Below are 27459 nucleotides of genomic sequence, written 5' to 3'. Positions count from 1 at the left end.
TTCAAGGTATAATTACCATTTATTAGGTTAATAACACAGCATGCAATGTGTCTAAAAACTCAGTTTAACGTTCAATTGAGCAAAAACAGCCTCGTCATACTGACAATGCATTTTATATATAATCCAATTTACCAGGTTTTTCCATAGTACAACAATCAGCAGTACATAGTAAGTGGTTCTAAATATACCGTAAAAGGAGCATTAGATCAGCATTTAACTTTATATAAGGCAGAGTATCTTCAATGTCGTTGCATGGAACAAAGCTATTTGTAAGTGGGTTAGAGCATCCTAGCCTGTTAGTCTAGCATTAATATAATTGGGAGAGGGTTGAGCGCTCCGAGAGAAGAATAACTGACTTTAGGCTATAAATCTTTTTGAAGGATGTTAAGGAAAATCTTTGATGAAAACCAGTTTTAAATGTGGTGAGTTCAGCTTTTCTCTAAAGAACACTGATTCGTTGCTACTTCAACAGTCTTCTCATTGTGCAAAAGGTTAGTAGATTTTTCAAAATCTTAGTAAGATAAAAAGACCCGACTTGAGAATGTTTAAATACTTGAGTCTAACAACAAAAGTGTATATAAATATAACAACCTCAAAAATTTACTATTTGAAAAATGCTTGAAACATTTACATACTTGAAAATTTTTGAGTAATTTTTAAATCTGAAACAAAGCGAAACATATATTCAAGATTTGGGTTATTGAAGATCTTGACTGAAAAAGTCTCTCAGAAGGAATGCAACTTTGAAAGCTTTGAAGGGAGGCAAACTTGAAGAGTGCTCCTCCGGTATGTTCCTCAGTATTGTCAGCAAGCCTTCAAGAAATAAGCAAATTTCCTAAATTTATGCAGTGAGATTCTACGCGGAACTCTCCTGCTCGGTGATGGAAGGCGAAGGTGTGTCAGACGTGGTCCAAGAGGTCGACAGCCCAACACCGGAAGGTAAAGTATTGTTGTTAGTGCTGGTAGTAGTTTTGTTGGAACTGGTGTGTTTGCTGATAGACTCGGCTGATGAAAGCGACGTTTCCGCATTAAGGGAGTCTGAACTAAAGCTAAGAGATGGGACAGGCTCGTCCTTAAATATTTCACTAGTCTGCATGAGTTCGGCAAAGAACCGTGCTCTGGCTGCTTCTAGCTGACTTCGACTGGTTGCCTTCGGGATGACGGGTCCAGCAGGTTGGAGTGGAGCCATGGTAAGACCAGAAGTAGACCTGCAATAGTAAGTCAGTTCTGTCAGACAGCGTGGATCATGGAAAAATTATGATCAAAAGGTTGAGAGCTTTAAACTACAGGCCTCCATAAGCAGTTAAATTTTCTATTTCAATTCTGATCTAGTTACAACAATATTTGTACAACGTTAAGTCTGTAAAAATTTTCGAATTAATATTCACACTAATCTTACAGTCAATAAACTTATATAATAAATTTTAAATTGAGTTATAGTATTCACCATTCTCTTGGCTTTTATAGCAATTTTATTATCCAAGTCATAAGAATTATGAATGATTGTGATGCTGGGTTGCAACTTCTAATCAAAAGATGTTTGTAATTAGTATGATACTAACATGTCAGAAAAACGTTACGCATAACCTAACGAGTATTAAGCAAATTACATGTAACAGCCGAGTGCCTCAGGTTATAGCCGTAGGCCAGTAGGTATGGCCGTCAAATATACATGTATATAAAAAGAACGCATTCACAACAAGAAAAATTGATATCAACCGCTAGTTGACGCATGCTCTCTAGATGCAAACGAACGACTAGCATTTTTCAGGTATTGCATAAACACTTGATCGAGTGTGAATTGTAACCATCCGCAAGCAAAACGATCAGTTGCGTGAGAAAAATATTTAGTAAGAGAACCAATTAAACTTTGCCAACATAAAAAAACAGTCCATAAAGCTTTAATGTCAAAGTTGAAAATTAAAGCTGTAAATGAAATCGGAGGTTATGAGCGTACTTTACGGTTGGTTTGGTGGGTGCCATGGACAGACAACTCTGAATTCGAACCGCAATCATATGAAAGCAAGACAGATAACTGAATGTGTTAACCTTCACAAAAAAAGATGTTCTCAGCAATACTGAATAACAGACACATCAATGTGTGACAGCTGCAAACAATCGGTGGGTTAGAATACACAAGCAGTGTTTTGCATGTCTCTTAAGACAACTTTCGTGTTATTGGTACTGTTTTGCCAATCCGAGTGTTTTGGGTTAGACTTAGCAGACCTACCCGGCAGAGTGGGGCCTTGGTCGACGTCTCTTAATATTAGGAGGTTGTTGCACATAACTACATGCAAACAACCCCGTTAGAGAAAGCTTCCTGTGTGACACAAAATGTAGCATCGTAAAAATATGAAGATATTAGTCTTACATCATGTAAAGACTTACATCTCTCATGAAAAAATGTTTGGTAAAAAATAAACGATCCATGTTAAAAGCTACACAGGTAAGACTATACTTCGGAAATCAGTTTAGCCTGTTTGTGGCAAATATCAGCCACGTAAGTAACATTTTAGTAATGCCACTCTCGCTATGAAATATTTCTATGAGCATTTAAGTTTTCATAACTAGCAAGTTCTAGACCTACTACCTATGTATTGCGGAGACAATTCTTGGAATAAAGCAATTATAAAAGAATAGAGTTATCTAAACTGAGTAGATAACTCAACAATAGAAGATTAGCAATGCCTCTTACAGTCGAGAGCTAAATTTATACAAACAGGTGAATGACATATAAACCAGAATAGAGTAAAGATTCCAGCTGTATACGCAAGAACTTTGCAGTTAAAATTGCACTAGACTTAAAAACCTTTACACTATGCATATAAGATTATTTAGACAATAAAGGTGCATTTACATAATAGATGGTTTATCGGAGTTGCTTCCACATTGACAAAGTCTGTTTGGTGTAAAATGAAAAATGGTGGTGAAACTGGTTTTGTCTCTGTCACCGACACAAAATTGGTGAAATACTGCATAATATGTTTGTCCGTCTTTGGCGGCCGTTATTGACTGAGTACAAAATGGAATTCACTAATCATATCTCAATATTAATAGCACCAAAAAGACAAACAAATCGAGTAGATATCGACATTATATTTTAATGGCTAAAAAGGGGAGACAGTTTGTATAAGTGGGAGTTTTAGTTAGTTAGGCGTAGTCTCTGCAAAAACATATTTCAAATCAGAAACAGGCTAGAAGCCGTTCCAACTCTCTCAGCGGGAACTCAATTCCAACAAATCCTCTTGGTGTAAACGAAGCTTAAATTGGAAAAGTTTTGAACCACAAACTTTATAATTGAAGAAAGTAATTAAAAATGTATGCTCTTAAATTATTCCATAAATATATTAAAATTTAATAATATTAACAAGATATGCGATCTTTTAAATCAAAACCTTTAAAATAAAAAGGTGAAAATAGGTAATGATCACAGGCTGTCAACCCTAGAGCTTTAGTAGCTGCAGGTATGGCAGTTGATCATAGCGTCCAACACGCCGCTTATCAAAAGTGTGGCATAAACAGGTCAAGTTCACATCCTAGCATAGGGGGAGTGGAGTTAACTAAGTTAAGTTAGTGAATCTCATCTGATAATATCTCTGGAATCAACCATGAACATATGAAGGTCCTTTTATGTTAAATCTAAAATCACTTATTAAATTCAGAGTAAAAGTTGAGAGGCACTGCCCTGGAGGATATTCATCAGGTGAGTATTTGAGCAACTTTGTTGTTTACGAAGCTTTTTAGATTTTGCCTTAAAGTTAAGAAATCGCAGATCAAAATCAATTTTGCAGCCATGAGTAATGAAATGGCTTTTTCATACTTTTATGCATTTTTTTAAAAAGATTCTCTGTAAGATGAATTAAAATTCTTATAAGCTTGAATGTAACTTTGTTAAATATTGACACAAGTTTGTTTAGCTGTAAAATACACATCGCATAGCATGTGTACCTTGGAGTCAGGGGTTGAGATGTGGGTGTGGAAGGAGACTGCACTTCCTGTTCTTTTCTTTCCGTTAGCCCAAGCACTGCTGACATGATGTCATCGCTAGAGCTAGACACCTCGTGTCTTAGATTGAGTTTAGGGCTGGAAGAACTGCTACTTGCGCCGTCCAGAGGTGAGGCTGGTTCATCTTGCTCAGAAGGAGCTTTTTCACTGTGTATCCCGGAGTCATTTGGGCTTTGCTGAGCCAGCGAACTTGGGTCTCTAAATGCGCTCGACTCAATTTGAAAAACGTCCGTATCGTTAATCTTTACTGTGTCCACTGTGAGCGTAGACGGCCTTGACACAGCATCTGTGTTTATATCTACATCAGCATCATTGTCTACCCACAGTTTCGTATTAAAGGATTCTTGTTTTACTTGAAGGTACGGCTGAATAATTGGTTCTTCAACCGGACTGGAGCTATTGTCAATCTCATCCGCTATTTCAACGTCTTCTATTTCAGCAGCTTCTAAAACTAACAGAGATTGAGTGTGCTTTCCTTTCTCTTGAAAAACCTCATCAGTGTTCACACATTTTTCCTTATGGTCACCTAGTTTAGGTGGTTCAACGACCTTAGTAGAGGGGCAAATCTCCTCTTCTACTATGAGTGAATTCTGCAGAGGGGCGATCGGCAGCATCTCACCCGCTGCTATCAGCTGATGGATTCGCTTAGGCTTCTCCGGTGGAATCTACAAGAAGAAAAGGTAAATGAATCTGATCAAGGAAAATGAGAAGTAGTTGGAGTTAGTAGTTATAAACGACAGAAGACACTAATCACGAGAACCGCTAAGCTTGAACAATTGAGTTTGGAGTCGTACAACATCGCACAACGTCAAATTGATTGCAAGCTCTAGAACACCCACAGTAATTTATAAAACAGCAAGATTGAAGCCCTCTATCATCTTTTTATAGGCAGCCTGTCAATTAGAACAGTGTACAAGTTTTATTTTGTTGTTTTCCACTCTAAATACGGACGTACTATCCAAAGCAAAAGTTGCCGCCTGATCAAAGAGGAATTTTTCACAAAATCTCTGTATTTTATGATGCAGTAACCAGGAAAATTATAGCAAAAGCAAAATAATTTTATTAACGTGTAACTAGAATTACCATACATATTCAATAAATGCATATACTAATTGAATGCCCGCTATTGCACAGGTAATAAAGGTAATAAAACAACAGCTTATAAACAGTGGCTGGTAATGTAGTTGTCATTAGTTGACTAATTAGGAAAATGACAAAATTAACAAATTAGCCAGGGTGAGTAACTTAGCTATTAAGTTAAGCTTGTCTAAATATTTACTATAATAAGTGTTGTGAAGCAAACGCGCAAGCGTTAAGTTATGTTTCATAATCTCTCACGCGATCAATCATGATCTTCAAGCATGCTAGTAATGACCCATAATATTTCCACTAATACTTCAAGCGTGTGTATTTAAACCAGTGTAATGACTATGTGCACAATTAATCCATTGTATAGCAAGTAGGCTGTGTGGTTTAGTGGATAGAACGTCTGCCTGCAGAACCAAAGGTTCTGAGATCAATTTCAGTGCGAAGCAGATTTTTCGTTCCTATAACTTTACCACAATAACTTGACACCCGAATGGCAGGCAAACACTGAGATTTATGTAGATGAATATAATTGTATGATATTATACAACTATATGTAATTGTAGTTATAGTTATACAATGTAATTGTATATTATGCAATTAGTTATTACATAATATTATATAATAAATATATACATTGTAAATAATATTTACATTTTATCACATATAATAATATAATATTGATTGTATAATATAAATACAATCTCGCATGTCCGCCAACTCTTGAAAAACTTCCCTAAAATGAGGACAATTGTAAAGGTTAATGCTCTAGTTTATTAACATATTTTTGAGAGTTTTGAAGTTAATGAGCATATATTAACTTACTTCAAAAAACAAGGAAGCAAGTTTTAGACAATTCTCCAAGCTGTTGACACAACCTCTAAGACTCTAGGTGAATACTCATATATGTAAAGGTATGAAAGAATAACACTGTTTAAAATGCAACTGAACGAATTCTAAAGTTTCAGTTAATCAGCTAAACTACCAGCCATTAATTTCAAGGACAGACCTGGCTAGGAGAGGTAGGAGTTGTCACACGACTACTGTGTGTTGAGCTGTGCGTATCGGGAGTTGTCACACGACTACTGTGTGTTGAGCTGTGCGTATCAGGAGTTGCCAGACGACTACTGTGTGCAGAAGTGTACATTTCATCAGGAATCGGGGATGAAGAGCTATTAGTGGCAATCTTGAGTTGTGTTGGAGGCTCAGTGACCATGACCTCTGCAATGACCGGTGCCATATCGAGTGGTGAGCCGGCAACAGCTTGCATCGGGGCAGAAAAGGTTGTGGCTACTTCCTCTGATGCTTCTACATATGCCGGACTGCTGCCCTGTAACTGGCTCTCTGACCTGCTAAACGCCGTATAAATTACACTAAGAATTTTAGTAAGAACAAAAATTTATGTTATATGACTATAGAAATATTTGTCCTATAAAGTTGTGACAATTAGTGGTGGGATAGTGTTCAGACCGCTTGTAACTGTCAGTATATTAGTAGAGTAGGTTTGAATCTGTAGGAGAGCTATTTATACCACCAGTTGTTTCAAGGTCTCACTCCTACCTTACTGAACTGTCAACCGTTGTATCGCTGCCGTTGAGTGTATGAAGAGCAATCTCGCTGCCATTGATCAGATTCAATGTGTTCCCAAACTTTCCCTTCACCAGGGCACCATCCGGTGAATCCCGACTATCTTCGTGAAACATTTCCCTGGTTTCTAAAACAAGTTTGCAGTACAAACACAAAACTGATATACAACGGGCACACTCTAAGAGCACAGGCTACCGAATAAGTGTGTGAAACGTGAACCAACATACAGAGTATAATAATGGTTGCTGATAGTAATGAGAACATTATATTATTTTACGCAGTATTTATTATATGGGAGTTCTGCAGGAATTCTATAACATATTTGAGTGGCCAAACTTTACCATCAAACTTCTCAGGAACCAATAAGCTCTCAATGTATTTTATCGTTACTGTAGTAAGAGCCTTTTTCCTCTGCCCGTACAAAAGCGTGATTAGAGGTTAGAATAAAAGATTGTCTCATACAGGATTAGAACTGGTGACCTTCGAATACCTGCGCTGATCGATCGCCTTCGAAAATTTAAGAAGAATTGTGCACATACTTATGTACTTTATTGTCAACTGATGAACTCTCATGGCGTAATAGACTCACAGAGTACTAGACTCACAGAGTACTAGACTCACAGAGTACTAGACTCACAGAGTACTAGACTCACAGAGTACTAGACTCACAGAGTACTAGACTCACAGAGTACTAGAGTGACAGAGTACTAGACTGACAGAGCACTAGACTGACAGAGTACTAGACTCGCAGAGTACTAGACTCGCAGAGTACTAGACTCGCAGAGTACTAGACCCGCAGGGTACTAGACTCGCAGAGTACTAGACTCGCAGAGTACTAGACTCGCAGAGTACTAGACTCGCAGAGTACTAGACTCGCAGAGTACTAGACTCGCAGAGTACTAGACTCGCAGAGTACTAGACTCGCAGAGTACTAGACTCGCAGAGTACTAGACTCGCAGAGTACTAGACTCGCAGAGTACTAGACTCGCAGAGTACTAGACTCGCAGAGTACTAGACTCGCAGAGTACTAGACTCGCAGAGTACTAGACTCGCAGAGTACTAGACTCGCAGAGTACTAGACTCGCAGAGTACTAGACTCGCAGAGTACTAGACTCGCAGAGTACTAGACTCGCAGAGTACTAGACTCGCAGAGTACTAGACTCGCAGAGTACTAGACTCGCAGAGTACTAGACTCGCAGAGTACTAGACTCGCAGAGTACTAGACTCGCAGAGTACTAGACTCGCAGAGTACTAGACTCGCAGAGTACTAGACTCGCAGAGTACTAGACTCGCAGAGTACTAGACTCGCAGAGTACTAGACTCGCAGAGTACTAGACTCACAGAGTACTAGTACTACTGCACTGTAAAACAGGTCACGATTTACAAAATTAGTCACTTGAAGGAGTGAAGGGGTGTTTGGACCAGGACTATTGTCAGAGTTGTGTTTCCTCCAGAGCTGGAGGGGTTTCTAGTCTGTTTACGTGTTAAAAATGTCATAAAACTTTACTGAAAACTCTGACTATACAAACTGTACCAACATTTTTAGCCAACGAAATACAGATTGACAATTCCAATTTGACAGTTTATCAGCATAATCCCAAAAGAGAGTCACTCCGTTGCTACAAGCCGTGGACATGTATGTGTCGTAGTTATAGTAATTACTAATTATTAATTTGTATTGACTTTAAATCCTACTGGTGTAAACACTATTCAAGCTATTTTTAACTGATTCATAATGAAAACAGAAACACCGCCGTCGTAATTCCAGCGCTATTGGGAGATGTAATTGGCCAAATCCGTGTAGTACTGCAACAATAGTACTGCTTTAGTAACCAGTAAGTATGTACCGTATATCCAATTCCATATACAGTAGATGCTCCTATAGCATAAATTCCATGCAACGTAAAGAATTTATGTGAAGTTTTTGTTCCACAAATAATAAAAACTCCATATAATATAATGTGTAAAGTCGGTAGAAGTTCTCAAAATGTATTTGTATAATGAGAAACTTGTCGTTTGTCTAAAAATATCACTTTCTTTTGAGGTACTTGGGAAAGAAAAACAACAGACATAGCGTTATCTCGATTATTTATATATATATTTCTCAAAGTTGGTATGTGTGTAGTTCCAGCTATAGCTATTCAAATCTTAGAATAGAGAATGTGTATCGCAGAAGATTAGATCTCAGAGCCTCCGATTCAGCAGTCCAACACCTTACCAATTCAGCCACACAAGCTTGATGTATTCATTGGGCAATATATGTTGCTATATGGGAGCAAATAATTATGCTACTGCTTTCCGTCCTGAGGTAATGTAATGGCGTAATGGCGTAATGGCGTAATGACGTGAGACGCGGTAGTTCTTATTAGTAAACTTTCTCAAATTATCCATTGGCATTGTGCATGGCTAATAGCAAGTGGCAGGCAACTCTCATTACCTCTCACTTTTATAAGCCGATTTTAATACCCAGGCAACGCCAGATAGTACAGATAGTTCTATAACCTATATACGCAAGTTCCGTGACAGTCTAGTTATCCATGAATGATCGTCAGTTGTGTCGGCAAAGCACAGAGAATAAGTAGCTGCACGATTGTTGGGAAACCCTTAGAGGTGATCGATTGGTGCAGGTATTATAGCGTCGGTCTACCAACCTGAATGTCATGGGTTGGAGTATCATCGAAAGCTATATTTTATCCTAACCTTGACCCCTAGATATAGATAGACAACAAATAAGTAGACACCCCTTTTATGATAATAAAAATATATTTTTGCTTTAAAGTATCTAGCGATTAAAGATTAGTCAAAACTCGTAAAGAACAGCCTAAAATCTTACTGTAATCTTGTCCCAAGGAGGTGCCAGGGCGTGATGGAATTTTGTTCACTTTCTTTGCCTGGTAAGCAGCACCAACACTCTGGCTCCGATACACGGGGTGATAGATTTTCGAGTGCTGCCCAGTTTGTTCTATAGAGTGAGTCACATTATCTAGGTGCTGGTCAGACCGTCGAGCGAGTTTCAACACCATTGGGTAGGGAGCAGCATAGCTTAGAATGGTCAAGGCATCTTCATATGCCATGTTGTTGAACCCGATTGTAACGCTGAGGAGCCTGTCACCTTCAACAAATATGACATGCCATGTAGAGCTGACATAACTGTAGTCCATTATTTTAACCCTTTCAGTGCCATCCAAGTACAAATTTAGCTAGCGGCCTAGTGCCAGCCATTTTACAGAAAATTGCCGATATTGCTTCATGATATGTATACAATATTTTTTCACAATTTTAAACTCTATCTACAACATTTTTTGTAACATATTTTATTTTGCCAACATTTTAACTAACACTGCTATGCAAAAAAGTCAATGTATCTATACTTTGTATGATGATAAAGCTATGTGAAGCAATCGCTACGAAGCTGAGACGATCCCCCATAATGTTCCTTACTCTTACAAAACTTACTTTCACCACTATCAGAATCACTGCCGCTACTTTAATTATCTGTGTAATCACGACAATCTAAATCTAAATTGGCTATAATGTCATCAACATAAGTAATTACCTGTTTTCTGACTCGCGCAGTACTTAGCAAAATTTACACAAAAATTGTTCGTTTGTAGGTTAGTAGTTCTCAAACAAAAGTTTAAAATTGCTTCGTTATTTTAGGCTAATTTTATGGAGATATCTTCGGACAACGTTGTCAATATCATGAAAGTCTTAAAGACCATGGGTTATGTTGTCAACGAATAATAAAATGAAGTTACTCCGCAATTGCTGGGAAAGTCGCAATTATGCGTCTACGGCACTCGACCATAGAAAACGCATTTATGAATCTACAGCATCGAAAGGGTTAATAAATACTGACTGCTCAATACAGATCACTAATTTCGAATACAAACATTTTTTTATAAATCCTAAGACTAAAAAATTACTTAGTACAGATATTTTAAACTTTGCAACCTTGACAAAGCCCCAGAAAGGCTGCTATAATTATAGCTTATGTGCTCATGGTTGTTTAGAATGAGACATCATGAAGCCAGTGGAAATTTTTGATCATAGAAAGTGCAAACTGTTAAATATCACAACTTTTGTTGTTCATGAACAGTGGATAATCAAAGATTTAAAAATAATCGGTCTAAATAATAATAATAAATTTTATATGGGTTTCTATTAATTGCTTTCATTGTAGATTCATTAGGAAAAGGTTCCTGCTACTTTGGTTTTATCTGAACATTTTAACATTTAGACTGTAGCCATTGGCTGCCGGAACGTTAGTCATAACCTGCTTCTCAAAGGAGCCATATATGTATTAAAGAAGTCACAAACAGAGTTTGTCACAGAACTATGAGAAGGAAAAACACTACCTGCTGCCATTTGACCGCTTTGCATTGCTGGTCCGTTTTCATGAATATTTCTAATGACAATACCATCTGTGACAGTGCCCGTAACGCTGAAACCTGGCCCGCTTGAGTCTTTGCTCACCAGCTGGACATCGTAGCAATCATAGTTCTGAAATGAATGATACAGGACTAAGTGTTGAAACTCTAAAGCAGAAACATTTTACCACTCTGTTATATGTCCAAACATAAAGGATGCATGGCAAGCTCAACATGACTTATATTGCCCACCCATTTTTTCCGTTAATGTAGAAAGTTGGATGACTATAATTTTTATGAGTTAATTACCAAATTCACCTGCCTGAGAAGGTATTAGATCGCTCTTGATTATTCTACATCATTTAAAATCACAACATTTTAGCTTTACTGTTAATGGTAAATATTCCATTTAAAGCATGGTGTGGAATGTAAGTTGACTGGTCTAACGACTACAGATACAAAATAAGAGTTGTTTTCCCTTTAGCAGGTATCATTAAAATGAGGAGACAACCCTTTATGTTTTATTTGATGAAGTTTGTCAAATGGATAGGCAGCTTTTCAAAACCGATCTACGAAAAATTATTAATTTCGGGTGCTAGGTTAACTGGTCACAAAAATGACTAGTCAAAAACCATCGAGGATTTTCATAAGGTTTAATTCATAATCTTCAACAAAATTATTGGATGGTTTTTTGTCGCATCATCTGTAAAATGTTCTCACCAAAAGTTAGTAACTTTAATTTTTAATAATTATTTTTCCGGAAAAATATATACTCTGTATTATGTCTACAAATGCATTATTCAGCATCCCTCTTTTCTTATAAAAAAGGATTCGGTGCCCAAACAGAAATCTGGAATGAATTATGTTTGAAAACTGAGGTACCATGTAGGTGTTTTCAAACAACTTTGCCAAAACCATTAAATCTCAGCATTTCACTTTTCTATATCATCGCTAGTCTATTTGTTTGTAGTTCACCACATTTTCTAAGTCCTTGTTATAAGCTCTATTTCTTGTAACCTTGTTTTCTTGTTTTTTCAGTAAACGAAGATGAGAATAGAATATCTATATACTGTAAAACCTCTATTTGAAAGCCATGGCTTTCTATTTTTTAACCCTTTCCCTATAGTGGCGTTTAATTAGAGGTGGCATTCAAATAGAGGGTAGGGCTGTGTTTTTAGACTAGATCGTCAGAATTTTAGGAAAATAAATTTAACCCTTTTATGGGCGAAGTGATGCTAGTGTCGCCTATATTTCACTCTCTCTGTTGGGCGAATCGACATTAATTTTTATGCGAAGCATTTTTCATGTACGTCAGACCGAATTAAACAAGGTACTACTTTGATTATAAATATTAGTGCGGTACTGTTATTAATTAGTTTGATGGTGTCACTTTCAAAGTTTTAAAGAAAGAGCCTTAAGAGCCGAGTTAGCAAATGGACATATTGTTTTTCATTTTTGAAAACCTTTTTAAAATTTTAAAGTTAGAATACACCACAACAATGGCTGCTACTATGTTGTACGATTTATGTTGTACGGTGTTCCTGAAGAATATTCTTATTGTTCCTCCGGATACTTTAAAGTCTTCAGGTAAGATTGTAAATCACACGATGAATTAATCTGAAAACAATGGATATTACTCAGAACTTAGTGACTTTGAATCAGAGCGTAGTTCTAAAGATTATGAGGATCGATCTTCTCAGGTACATCGTCACTAAAATCATGGCAACCACTACAGCAACGACAAAATAATCAATTGTTATTAATGTAACCGAGCCATTATTAGTACTATTTTATGGACACTTATCCACTGATCACTTTCTATTATGAGTTCGAAAAGATCAAGAAATATCAAAGTGGCTAATAAATAGTGGTGACATCCAATTAATTAAAGGGAGGCGCTGTACTTTTAATCTTTCTTCTATAGTGGTGTTCTATTAGAGGTGGTGTTCAAATAAAGGTGGTGTTCAAATAGAGGTTTTACGGTTATATATAACTCTAGTTGACAGCCTACTTATACGTAGCTTTTTGTTTGCCAGCGTAGGGTAAGCAATGAGCTGGCAGATAACAGAAGAAACTGTGGTGTGATGTTGGTATTTGATTGCAGAGAGTTTAGCTATGGGCAGATAATTACGGTGTTTTTAACTTTCAAATGGGTTTGGAGTTGTCTACCGCCGACAAATTTGTACCGTACTGTTTCAGCGATTCAGAGTTGCACTATGTAGATCTTTCCAAGATTCGCGATGCATCTCTAAAAACAAAACTTGCTAACGTGAACTCGCTTTCTCACAACAAATGTCTCTGCGCAAAATTAGCGAAGCGAAATCGCGTAGCATATTTTAGGATGTTAGTTTCTACGATTCAGAGTGGAAACAACTCTGAACCCGTTTGAAGCATGGAAACACAGTAATTGCATTGGTAGAGTAGAAACTTACATAGTTGCTGAGACACAAGTCATCCTGTGTACCAAATAGCTGTGTGCTCGAAGCTAACAAAGAGTCTGGGGTATCAAGAGATTTATCCGAGGGTGAGAGATGTATTGACACATTGGTGCTGGCCTAAAAAATGTGAAGCTCAAACCATACGCAAGTGCGGTGATTGTACGAAGCAGGCGTGCCCTTGGTGCAAACTCATGACATTGAAAATCGCTTAACAGCTACCTCTCCTGTTAGGAGTGAATTGAACGTAATGTGACACTTTTTGACAGCCAGTAACAAGTGATAAATAACAAAGGCTATAACAACCTAGGAAAACTTCCTTACAACTTAAAAACAGTAGGAAGTCAAAGAATCGGTTTACCTAATAATATAATAATAAAAACTACATACTACCGTATAAAACATATATGAACATATAAATCATATAAGCCTATAGTGGATCATAAAGGAGCTATTAATACTACAGTACAAAGATAAAAAGGATAATGGAACATAGAAACAGGAGAGTTGGTAACTGCAGTGGCAGTATGGCTTGACCTAAAAACTGTACAGCTTGTAGCTTTGCCAAATCAAATATATGACATTAAAAGCATTTCATTGAAAACAGAAACAAGTCATTACATTATCAATCAGCATGAATGCATTCAGTTTGCTAAATGAATAGCAAGCTATCTAGGAATGCACTGGTTTCAAGTTCTCTATTTCATCGCCTCCTTTTAAATATGAGAGTTGGTGGTAATTTGGTATGGTCATATCACTCACACAATATAATTGCTAGCTCCGTCTTTGTCGTATTTAATCCATTCACAAGAGGTGAATTACTCGCTGCATGTTTTGTTCGAATAGTTTTAGGGTATCAGATACACTATGCAGAAATTGTGAGCTCAGGCATTGAAAATGGATAACGTAGTGGTCATTCGGACTGGTCATAGAATGATACACAGACAGGTTAGCAATAGAGTGATACATTGATAGACTGGTCATAAAGTGAAGCGTGGATAACTACCCACACATCACTTTCTGGATAACTATTCACACATCACTTTCTGACCAGTCTATCAATGTATCACTCTATTGTTAACCTGTCTGTGTATCACTCTATTGTTAACCTGTCTGTGTACCACTCTATTGCTAACCTGTCTGTGTATCACTCTATTGCTAACCTGTCTGTGTATCACTCTATCGTTAACCTGTCTGTGTATCACTCTATTGGTAACCTGTCTGTGTATCACTCTAGTGCTAACCTGTCTGTGTATCACTCTATTGCTAACCTGTCTGTGTATCACTACATTGTTAATCTGTCTGTGCATCACTCTATGTTCAACTGAATAGCTGAGGTTTCTATGTATTACTCCCTGACCAGTATATCCGTGTATCACATTATGCATCATTGTGAGACTCTATGGCTATCGTATGTGTCTATTATTCTACGACTACTCTATTTGGTGGATATAGTAGTCGTAGACGAGCTTGTCAGAGAGTGATACACGGAAAGCTCAGCCATTTAGTAAAACGCAGAGTAATGTGTAGATAGGCGAGCATATAGTTGTTAGTGAATAGTTTATTCATAGAGTGATACACACAATACTCATCAGACAATGCTTAGACATCTCAATCAAAGACATAGAGTGTTGATTGAAAGACTGGATTATTGGTGGTACCCAACGATACTTTGTTGCATTAGCCATTAATTGGTTAATCATTGATTACAGGTATTGAATTTTGAATGTCCAAAAACATCACAGTTACATAGCTCATCATAGAGTAATTCAAATGTGGATGGCCTACAGGTTAGCACAACTCCGTACAAGCTGTACATGATGAGTGTTGACCGGTTAGCTAGGTTGTGATCTGATATGTTTTTAACAAATGAAAGTCTTGGGAGTTTGTTCGGAGTACTTTTGTATCAGCTCTGATTCCATAGTAAGTGACCAGAAGTTTTATAACAGTAAGTTTGAGATTCCCTTTGGGTAGTAGGTAAGTGTGTGAGGTAAGTGACGAAGTGCATGAATGGCATTTTGCATTATAGAAATGTGCAGAAACGATGGTAGCTTCTGTGACAACTTGGTCGCACAATTATATGCGAGAATAAAACTATAGAGGTATTATTCACTGTCAATATGCCTGACTCTGAACGGTTTCATTAAAAAATAGCCTGAAATCTTCATCAAAAGTGAATGTTTGTCAATACTGACGACCGATTGTTTGTTTGAGGACTCTTGCAAATTTATTTATTGAAATCACTTGCGAATTGTTATGTAATTGGTGAAGTAATCACTTCGCATATTGTTAAACACAGTGTGTCAAGGATAAAGGTACAGCCACACGTAACAATCTTTTCGTTGATTCTGACCGAAATCACGAAATGAATGAAAAACACAGAATTATTTGGCTGAAATTGACAGAATTGTCAGAGCTGTGCATGAACACCAAAATATTCGACGAAATCATTTTAATTGGCTAAACAAATTATTAGAGAGTACGATGCCAGCAGCTTTCGCAATTGGTATAGCCCAGAATCTCGGAAGCTACAATTTACTTCCAGTCAACAACAGAAATTTTACTCAAGTCCTGAAAAAGGTATGGGTACAGAACCTATCTATTTAGTGATTTAAAATTCTGGTGAGTTGAACATTTAGAAATTCAGGTTAGTATTTGTAAACAATAACATGCAGCTCTTTTTATACGTCATCAAATGATTGGTCAAAACCATAGTTGTTTTTCAAGCCATGGTCAAACATGCATGTTCATTTCAACATAAAAGACTCAGCTTATTAATAACACGGCGCTAACAGATCGTTTTTCCTGAACATGTCCCTTGTCGACTTTCAACAAATCAATTTCGTTAGCGAATACCTAAATTTACGATGATGAATTATGACGATGACAACGATGACCTGATATGTAGTTTCGATGCATTCTGTCATTATGTAAACTACCTTAAACCTTTGAAGGCAAATGTCGACAATATCGGGTGAAGTGAACAAGACAGATAAACCAAGCCAGTCGCTGCTCGGGTGAATTCACGTTTCGATAGATCTTTTTGAAACCCTTTGATTTTTCAAAATTTTGTTATATAACAAATAATTATCAACTTGAATAATTATGATAGGCTACTTTTGCACTACTATACTAAGGCTAATATTTGTACTTAGTACGCGTGTGCGAGCTCTACCTGTGGCTATAAGTTACTCTTTCTTTAAAGGTTGACTTGCAACAAAATTCACATTACAGTTATTTGGTATCAAAAGATTCACCATGTCTTACTCTGTTGTGTTGTAGGTGCAAAATATGTGGAAATGTGATTACAAGCTCTTAAAAGCTCAAAAACGAAAAGCCGCCGTAGATTGGAATCTGTTTAATTATCTGACGTAGTCATTACAGTTTGGTTATCGTCTTGTCTCGTGAAGGCCAATAAAAAGCTCGCTATAAAACATATCGCAGCACTAGTTTATGACAAACACTTCGGGTTTTACTGAAGTCCCCGTATTAAATATAGATGCTTGCTACTTTACAGTTTTGTTTCGGCATTATTCAATCGTCAAGTCGTAATCTGATCATGTGACCCGATACTTCGCAAATAATTTTTGCAGCACTTTTCGATTATCACAGGTGACCAACAGGCTCGTCATGATTATCAGACAATGATATGTACTCCTTCGAGCTAAGGTTGAAAATTTAAACAAATTTTTACGGTAGGTTATAAGATATCAGTGCTAAAAGTGACAGCATTACAATGACGATAAAATAGACGTGTAAGAACAATAGACATGGTTTTATTGAATGCGTGAAGTAAATTTGTGAAAATATTTCGACGAATGAGGTTGCATGAAAGTGTAAACAGAAACCATCCTGTAACAACTACGTCCCATTTGAGCCGTTTTGGAAAGAGAATCCAAACTACGGCGGTCTCGTGTGGCTGCGATTAAATGTTCGTTTTTTTGCTTTTAAGAGCCTGTAATCACATTCCCATATATTTTGCACATACAATACAACAGAGTAAAACATGGTGAATCTTATGATACCAAATAACTGTAATGTGAATTTTGTTGCAAGTCAACCTTTAAAGGTTGACTTGCAACAAAATTCACATTACCATTGTTTGATATGAAAAGATTCACCATGTCTTACTCTGTTGTATTGTTGGTGCAAAATATGTGGAAAAGTGATTATAAGCTCTTAAAAGCTCAAAAACGAACAGAAAATCGCAGCCATGCGAGACCGCCGTAGTTTGGATTCCCTTTCCAAAACGGCTCAAATGTGATGTAGTTGTGAGAGATGGTTCCTGTTTACACTTTCTTGCAACCTTATTCGTCGAAATATTTTCACAAATATACTTCACGCATTCAATAAAACTATGTCTATTGTTTTTACGCGTCTGTTTTATAGTCATTGTAATGCTGTCACTTCTAGCACTGATATCTTATAACTTACCGTAAAAAATCGTTAAACTTTTTAACCTTAGTTCGAAGGAGTACATATCATTGTCTGATAATCATGATGAGCTTGTTTGTCACCTGTGATAATAGAAAAGTGCTGCAAAAATTATTTGCGAAGTATCGGGTCACATGGTCAGATTACGACTTGACGATTGAATAATGCCGAAACAAAACTGTAAAGTAGCGAGCATCTATATTTATTACGGGGTCTTCGGTAAAACCCGAAGTGTTTGTCATAAACTAGTACTACGATAAGTTTTATATTGAGCTTTGTATTAGCCTTTCAATTCACGTGAGAACATACGAGACAAGACGACAACCAAATTTCGCGGCTACGTCATCGAAATAAAGAGATTCCAATCTACGGCGGCTTTTCGTTGTTAAGCTTTTAAGAGCTTGTAATCACATTTCCACATATTTGGCACTTACAACGCAACAGAGTAAGACATGGTGAATCTTTTGATACCAAATAACTGTAATGTGAATTTTGTTGCAAGCCAACCTTTAAGCGAAATGTTTTCAAAGTGGCTACAGAATGTTTTCAATGTTGCTCAATGTTTTCAAAAGCTTTGCTCTGCTAAAAAAATGATTGTTTGAACGCTAATATTGACTAGTTCAGCAGTGCAGAAGAAGATTTCAGGTCAGAAGATACCGAAAAAGAGTTTGAACTACTAGGGGTGTTCGGGATAACTAACCTGAGAGGTTTGGTTGCCATCTGCACTCTCCACTGTATCTGTCAGCTCCACCCTCTGCTCATCTGCAAGATACAGCAATTGGTTATGTTCTGGGAGAATGTCAATTGTCACACTTTTAGATCTGTTGAAAAGTTATTCAGTTTAACTCAAGGAAACAGGGTATACTTTCATTCTTTGACTTTTAAACCATGTAAATTTTATAAAACGACTCAAATTTAAGTTGAAAAGTCGATTGTAGACGTTACAGGGAAAGATGAAATCAGAATGCACAAAATGAGTTTTTGTTACTTAAAAAGTTAGGCTATTGCATTGCTATATACAGTTATCCGCATTTAAAACTTTTCGATAAGTTGATGAGGATAGATATCTTTATTATGCACGAGTGTGAAGTTTGATAACAAGTAACAATTGTGGGAACACAGCTAACACACTGTTAGGTTTGTATAACAAAAGTAAACAAACTTTCATTACAGAGTAACTGCTTGAGTGATGATAATAATAATGGAAACATGCCTTTTACATTCTTACAGACCTTTTCCTTACCCATAATCCATAGTTGCACTGCCACTGCGAGGGGGGGGGGGGAGGGGCATAAACAGTAATTTTACATTTATGAGCAAGTTTACTTCATATAGCATTTTACCTGCAAGAGCAGTTTTTGAGGCATCCATCTCATCGAGTACAGCATTGTTCTTCATCATATCCTCATCATCATCGCTGACATAGGCCGAGTTCTTCTGACCAGATCCTTTCTGAACCTTTGACTGTTGACCTATAATTATAAGTTCTCCTTAGCATCTAATATTCTGAGTGGCAATCAACTAGAGTTGTGTGGGAAAAAACTGGACCCGTTATTCCAAGTTATACACATGTACGTATATGACTTAAAATAAGCAAGTAGGAACGTACTCATGTCGTGTGATCATATCTGTACGAATTGTTATCTTCGACCATTAATAAATAAACTGATCATTTATGTATGTAGCCTACGTAATCATTCAGAAACATAGTTTTACAGCCATTAGTTACGTATTTGAAATCGAGACTAAATAAAGATGATTTAACATATAATTTATGACTATTGACTGAATTCACGATGAATAACGATTGTAAATGAGAGTTTTAGTTTTCCAACAACGGGGTGAAGTTTATTTCGCACACTACAGTATATAAATCTCAATAAACTAGGTGGTCATCCCTAGCGTCAAGCTGTTTGTTAGTGAGTCAAACTGTCTGTATAGTAAATCAAACTGTCTGTATAGTAAGTCAAACTGTCTGTATAGTGAGTCAAATTGTCTGTATAGTGAGTCAAACAGTCTGTATAGTAAGTCAAACTGTCTGTATAGTAAGTCAAACTGTCTGTATAGTGAGTCAAACTGTCTGTATAGTGAGTCAAACTGTCTGTATAGTAAGTCAAACTGTCTGTATAGTAAGTCAAACTGTCTGTATAGTGAGTCAAATTGTCTGTATAGTGAGTCAAACAGTCTGTATAGTGAGTCAAACTGTCTATATAGTAAATCAAACTGTCTGTATAGTGAGTCAAACTGTCTGTATAGTGAGTCAAACTGTCTGTATAGTAAGTCAAACTGTCTGTATAGTAAGTCAAACTGTCTGTATAGTGAGTCAAACTGTCTGTATAGTAAGTCAAACTGTCTGTATAGTAAGTCAAACTGTCTGTATAGTGAGTCAAATTGTCTGTATAGTGAGTCAAACAGTCTGTATAGTGAGTCAAACTGTCTATATAGTAAATCAAACTGTCTGTATAGTGAGTCAAACTGTCTGTAAATAGTAAGTCAAACTGTCTGTATAGTAAGTCAAACTGTCTGTATAGGAAGTCAAACTGTCTGTATAGTGAGTCAAACTGTCTGTATAGTAAGTCAAACTGTCTGTATAGTGAGTCAAACTGTCTGTATAGTAAGTCAAACTGTCTGTATATTAAGTCAAACCGTCTGTATAGTAAGTCAAACTGTCTGTATAGTAAGTCAAACTGTCTATATAGTAAGTCAAACTGTCTGTATAGGAAGTCAAACTGTCTGTATAGTAAGTCAAACTGTCTGTATATTAAGTCAAACCGTCTGTATAGTAAGTCAAACTGTCTGTATAGTAAGTCAAACTGTCTATATAGTAAGTCAAACTGTCTGTATAGGAAGTCAAACTGTCTGTATAGTGAGACCGTGTAAAAAAACTTGTTTGATAGATTTGATTCCTTTAATGATTTATACCGAGCATTGACAGTCAACAATGTAAAATACCACTTAGAAGAAACACAACGTGAAAATTTTAACAACCTCATAACTGCCTTCCCTTGGTCTGTTTTTCGTGCAAAAGAAGGCCGAGCTGCTAAAAAACTACACACTTTAATTGTTGGCCATGGATTACTTACTATCACATTAAGTCAACATAAAAAACTCTAAGTTGGGCAATTTTCATATTTTTCATCTCCTATTAATGGAAAATTATGCGTGTGTTAATTTTTCAATTCTCAGTCAAGTTTGTGTCAAAACAAACTGCAATTTTACTACTATTGAGATAGTAGCATAGCAATGGAGGCATTAGAGTCGAAAGCCTTAGCAGTGTGAACCAAAATAATCAGGAGAAATAATAATATAAATAAATAAGTTAGTAATGAGATTGTTTTTCCTTTTAGTAATGATTATTAGACTATCTTTAAAAAATTCCTGTAGATTTTTGTGCAACAAACTAATGCATTGTACAGAGCATTAGAAAAAAGTACACAAGGATTCTAAACTGTAATACAAAAAAGTTACTTTTGATTAATGTCATGTTATCTGTCTGCAGTAGTTTTCATTAAGTGTGTGGACTGTGCCACAGTTGAACTTTTATAGTAGATATTGTGTTTTAGTGATAAGCTGGTTCAAACATGTAATAACCATGGTATTAAATTGGTTTTCGGTCTCAAATTGAGAAACTATCAAACAAAGAGAAGCTAAAAGTGACAGCCCTCTTCCTACATTTTAGCTTTGATATTAGCCACCTTCAACTTTTTATAATGAAACAATTAATAGATGTAAAGGTTTATCCTCTGCCCTCATTGACCTATTGAACTCTACCCTCATTGACCTATTGAACTCTACCCTCATCGACCTATTGAACTCTACTTCATTGACCTATTGAACTGGTTACAGACTAAAACTAAAGCCTGCTTAAAGTTACAGTATATCAGCTATTATTTACAACTTGGTAGTATTCTAGCAGTCTGGTGTGCTGTGAGAGATCATCAGGTAGGCCAACAAAGCGTAGAAAATAAGTATATCCGCAATCTTTATTATAATAAGCGTCTGTCTGTCTGTCCTAAGCCATGCTGGAAACATTAGAAAAACGATGCATCTCACAGAAATTGAACTAAGATAGCCAGTTTTAAGCCAAGCGTACCACCTTGCCGTGTGGTAATGCCTATTTGCGTAGGTTCAAATCTCATACGAGGCCATCTTTCTTCCCAACCTCCAACTGCGGCTTTAGTCAGACGGACGCAGCTCTTATTATAGTAAAAATTATTGACAGCTCAACGTCAAAATCGGCAAAAAAACACGTCCTTGAACATGTTTAAGTACATCACCCTGATGAGTTTCAGGAAAACTTTCTTTGACAGTTTCAATTGATCATTGCCGGTATAATACATATTCAGGTGACCATATTCTGCCAAAGCATTTCACTAGTAGCTTCTATATGAAGGCGTTCTGACACACATAAATATGTCATTTTCATTTCACGGAGGCTCCTTCATAAACTCAAAGACTGTAAATAGCAAATATATGAATGCTCGGATTTGAGCCAGCGAATCGCAGAAATCGATAACAAGAATCATTGACATCGCGAGGTAGACATTATCAGTGGTGGTCACTCACACTAGAACCTTCCAAGCTCATTGTCTGTTTACACCACCAGATATGGTTATAGATCAGAGCTACGTATCTTAGCAGACTCATTTATTACATCTATTTATACATGGCCTTTAAACTGTCTTTGCTTTTATACTACTGTCTTTGTCTTAATAGTATCTTTGTCTTTACGTTATTTGCGTGTAGAGCTGTCTGTAAGGTTGCTGACACTTGCATCGATGAGAAGCTGAGAAGCGATATTCTACATTAAATTATAGCTTTCTTCGTCTCACTCTGTTTTCAGGATTCATTTAATCCGCAAGATGGAATTAACCAAAATCTGTGAGTCAAGCGAATTTCGTTACTCGCAAATTCTTATTGAATGTTTCAAGCTTGCAAAAGATGAAAACAGCTTTTGCGAATGATGCGGGAGAAGATACTTCACAAGCTATTCCATTTTAAGCATTTTTCATACTTCTCCTATTGCAGAAGCGAGACAGGAGTGCATCGCTAGGACTTCCCGTGTAGAATTCGTGATCCTTTTTAATGAAGCATTTACGTTAATCCACTGTCTTCTGTCTATGTTAATCTAATTTCCATTGAAACACTTGTCGCAGGATTACACAACGTGTGCACAACTCCAAATCTGCATGATCCGCACTATCGAAACAGCGTATACCTGCCCTAAGTAACTTCTTCAGTCGTATTCAGAATGTTCATTTTCACTAATTAACAAACTATTTTAATAGTCCATTCATCGGGACAGGTTGAGGATAAGATGGCAGCCGGCCAAAACATAATTGACCAATTTCGTGAGAGAAGTAATTTACAAGTGTATTGTTTTTGTTCGCTAAGCGAGAGTAATTGATTGATTGTAAAGCAAATTGATTGCCCACACTATTGTCGACGGCTACAACCCCCTTCTTATACCGCAGATTGGTATAACAGTAACAACTGAATCAAGTTTATGAAAAAGCATCATGAACCTTGCATAGGCCTCAGGCAAGTTTAAACGACACAAAAAATCAACCGTGTAAATCATGGTGGCTTAAATACCTCACCACCTACCATAGGTGCCAAAGTAGTCGCAAACAGGAGTTTCTCCTAGTTTACCACTGTGCCACGCGACAGGAAAACTAGGAGAAACACAAAAGGGGAGTGACACTGTACAGAAAAAAGTTGCATTATGTCACAAATACAGATTTGAGAGGTTTGCTCTTCGAGAAACCATATATGGTTTCTCCGTAGAACAATATATATATATTGTTCTACGGTGTAACTAAATAGTTTTTAGGTCTGAGGTTCAATGCTGCAAAAGTCATATATCATCGTTTAATTTGCACTGATCATAATGTTAATCGTAACAACGATAGTTTAGTTGTCGCCTGACTAAACATGTAAATACACACCCCACGGTTTATATATATATTGTGTGTGCTTTTTCTTATATTACATTTTAATACAAAGATGGCATGAACTGCTTTCTGTTTAAGAACCTAAGATCTAACAGCTATGGTCATTGAGCGACATGCTGCACAAGTGGCAGCAAGTACTCCTATTCTGTAACACTTGAAACTATGCAAATATATTGGTCAGAAAGCAAGATCTCAAAGACTGTAACAAGACACACAGAGTGCCGTTGTCAAATACTTAACAGATCTTAGCAAGAATAAAGCTGTGTGGTTTACAGAGAAACTTTTCAAAGATTCCATGGTTTGCGGGATTGAGTCATTGAACACAACAACCAATACAACTCAATAATGAAAGGAGTACTGTAAGCAAACAAGTTACCTATTCAGTATGTCAGTAGTAACTAATAGGGTAACAGTAGTCTCAATATGTCAGTAGTAACTAATAAGGTAACAGTAGTCTCAGTATATCAGTAGTAACTAATAGGGTAACAATAGTCTCAGTATGTTATTAGTAGCTAATAGGGTAACAGTAGTCTCAGTATATCGGTAGTAACTAATAGGGTAACAGTAGTCTCAGTATGTCAGTAGTAACTAATAGTGTATCAGTAGTCTCAGTATATCAGTTGTAACTAATAGGGTAACAGTAGTTTCAGTATGTTAGTAGTAACTAATAGGGTAACAGTAGTCTCAGTATACCAGTAGTAACTAATAGGGTAACAGTAGTCTCAGTATATCAGTAGTAACTAATAGGGTAACAGTAGTCTCAGTATGTTAGTAATATCTAATAGAGTAACAGTAATCTCAGTATGTCAGTACTCTGCTAGCGCTACAGGCATACGCACTTATCTTGCCCTTTGCCATGCCATCACCAGTATGCAGACGCGCAAAATGGAAGGACAAGAACTTCTCACATTTGCGTGATGTGTTGAAATTATCTACAAACCTCTAATAAATGTTTGGTACCTAATCAACAGCTGATATACCGTATCTTCAGCTATATATTGCACACCGTATCATAGGGCCCAGTCTCAATTCCGTGGTTCATTTCTGTACTGAACCAATATATAAGCCACACAGTATTATAAGATGTATTTTAAAAATCACGGTAGTGGTTGTAAAAAACACCAAGAATGGCAAAACAGTGAGTTCAGTCAACTTTATTGGATAGAATATCCACTCTTTCATAAAAACCTCCAAATTTTTGTCTTTGGTATCTGAATTAAACGCCTGTGTTATTTCCTTGTTCAACATTCCGGGTTCCTCCTCATCATTGTCTGAGTCAAACTCACCACGGTTAATGCCGTTCAACATGAATGTCATTTTCTCAAAATCTCTAACAATAGAGGCTAGTTTTGTCTTAGCCCAGGTATTGACAACCCACCCGCAAATGGCGGCGTAACTAACCCCCTGCTGAATTCCAATTTAAACTGAACCATAAGCACGCCATTTTACCAATGCTACATACTTTAGGAGCTTCTTAAACAAGATACGGTAAGCCTTTTGACCTGTATTCTATCAAAATGTAATCAGCTAAAAGCATACATTGATTTCTCATGTAAGTTTCCAGAAATGACCGTCATTAAAATGTTAGAGCTCTTCATAATACAATACAGGACCTTCTTTAATAACTTTTATATAGTTAGACATGGCATGTTTATCGAACATTAAACATACATGTAGTAGGATTTCTCAACAGAATAATATTTTTTTAATTTTTGAATATACACTAGACAGCCCTATAATGTAAAATTCCAGTAACATAAACATTCTCGGAACGGATTATTTATGTTGTAGGCTGCGTTTACTGTATACAGTCACACCTCAACATACAAGCTTAATGCTCTCTGGGACTGAGCTAGTATGTCAATTTACTCGTGTCTCAAGGCACTATTTCCTATATAAATTAACTAAATACAAATTAATTCGTTACCATACAATGAAAGAACCACATAAAACAGTAGGCCTATGTTACAGTGGAAAAACACGTTTTTAACTGTTGTAATTCATTACCTTCGCTAACACAGTAACCAATACATATTTAGTTGTTCAAATCTTAAATCTGTAAAATGTAACATTACTGTGAGTTTTCAATTTCGAGACCTGAGAAACGGCGGTCTAAGAAAGACTTGACAGCATCGCGTTTGTACACTAAACTTATGTGATGTTAACAGATAATAACAGAAACTTTAAATTTAATTTAAATGAATTTAGCTTACTAAACACCACTTGAAGCTAAGTTTTAATCTTTTGCTAAACTTACATTAGTTTTGGCATCCTAATTTTTTATTATCCGTTTCCGATTTGGTGCTTTTTGTTTTGCGTTTACTATATAACATTTAGTCAACCATTTAAAAGCTTTTTCGACGTAATTCGAGGAGAAAGACTGAGCGATTCTGTTCTCGGATACGGCCTCTCCCTTACTTAGGCATATGGTGGCCATCGAAAACCGGCTCATAAGCCATATGCGTATATCTCAAAGATTACTAGTATGTCAAGAAAGAAACTAGCTCAAAACCATGCTCATATCTCAATTTTCTCACATGTTGGAACACTCGCATGTCGAGGTATGGCTGGATCTGAAACATTCATTTTATCACTACGTTGAAGATCGTTAGATTTGGATGAAGCAGTTTTATAAAGAAACAGTTCCAGAGCTATAACTTTGTATTATACTAGAGGTAAGATTCATAGACATTCATTCTATAATACACTTTCTACCTGGCTGTTGATGCGTTATCTGACTGCCATATTAATAAATTAGACTTCTATAAAGTTTATAAACATACTAGACAGCCATAGCACCAGTTTTAAGCGGTTGGAAGTGTGGTTAGATTTTCGACTGCACAAAATGACGCCCATATTAAGCTATAAACTCAATGCCAGCGTGGCAAGAGGTATGACTGACACTGCCAGAGAGAGAGGCTCAGTATATTATAACTGAGCCTGACAGAGATGAACCATAATTACTGCTGAAAATATATTTGTTTTGACTCTATGGAACTTGGATTACAACATGCCATGACAATATTTGTTCTCCCATTGTCCTACTTACTACACATATTTTAGCACTGTTTCTAATAGCTGCTATGGACGGCACTCACGGCTCCATCATGACAAGTTATCAACTCAAGTTTGAGGTTGAAAAATACATTCTGAGCTCAGATAGAAATTCTAAGTGAGAAATTTGTCATAAGCACTTATAACAAAGCAGCTACAGATTATTTGTCTGCAAAAAACCAAAAATGCGCAAATACAAGGGATTATGGGTGCATTTCAGACTAATAAGAAATATAGAGCTGGTTTGTAGTTCAGATTAAAAACAAAAACAATTAAGTTGTGTGACTAACAGATGGCAAAGACATAGAAATGGATCTCCCACAGTTTATAAATTCCATGCCAAGGTGTCAGCATAGTCAACAGCTGCCTGAAAACTGATGAAATGTTGAATAAGTAACCACATACCTTTCTTTTTACGTTTTCTCTTTAGACATATACAATCCATATTTTGGCGAGTCTAGTAGTCCAAGAGTTGCTTCATCCGCGTCTGTGATGAGTACAAGATGGAAAGTGAAATTTGTCAATAGTTACAGG

The 27459-nt window shown here is 36.7% G+C and overlaps 1 protein-coding gene across 1 annotated transcript; it reads right to left on the bottom strand.

Moving 5' to 3' along the window:
- Positions 1-27459, bottom strand: LOC137400794 (uncharacterized). Its single transcript, XM_068087132.1, has 9 exons — positions 27331-27459; positions 19261-19389; positions 18618-18679; positions 11037-11181; positions 9512-9790; positions 6652-6805; positions 6101-6440; positions 3949-4670; positions 1-1208 (listed from the first exon to the last, which is right to left on the bottom strand). The coding sequence occupies exons 1-9, from the start codon at positions 27368-27370 to the stop codon at positions 857-859; spliced, it is 2223 nt and encodes a 740-aa protein (XP_067943233.1). The 5' UTR covers positions 27371-27459; the 3' UTR covers positions 1-856.

Source organism: Watersipora subatra, chromosome 7 (assembly GCF_963576615.1).
Source record: "Watersipora subatra chromosome 7, tzWatSuba1.1, whole genome shotgun sequence".
NCBI lineage: Eukaryota > Metazoa > Bryozoa > Gymnolaemata > Cheilostomatida > Watersiporidae > Watersipora > Watersipora subatra.
The sequence above is the reverse complement of the archived record's forward strand: the minus strand, read 5'-3'. Positions and strand labels throughout refer to the sequence as shown.

Coding starts and splice junctions, on each gene's coding strand:
- LOC137400794 (XM_068087132.1), bottom strand. CDS start 27,370: ATGGATTGTATATGTCTAAAGAGAAAACGTAAAAAGAAAG. Junction 18,680..19,260: donor CTCAAAAACTGCTCTTGCAG/GTAAAATGCTAT, acceptor TGTATCTTGCAG/ATGAGCAGAGGGTGGAGCTG. Junction 11,182..18,617: donor ATGGCAACCAAACCTCTCAG/GTTAGTTATCCC, acceptor CATTCATTTCAG/AACTATGATTGCTACGATGT.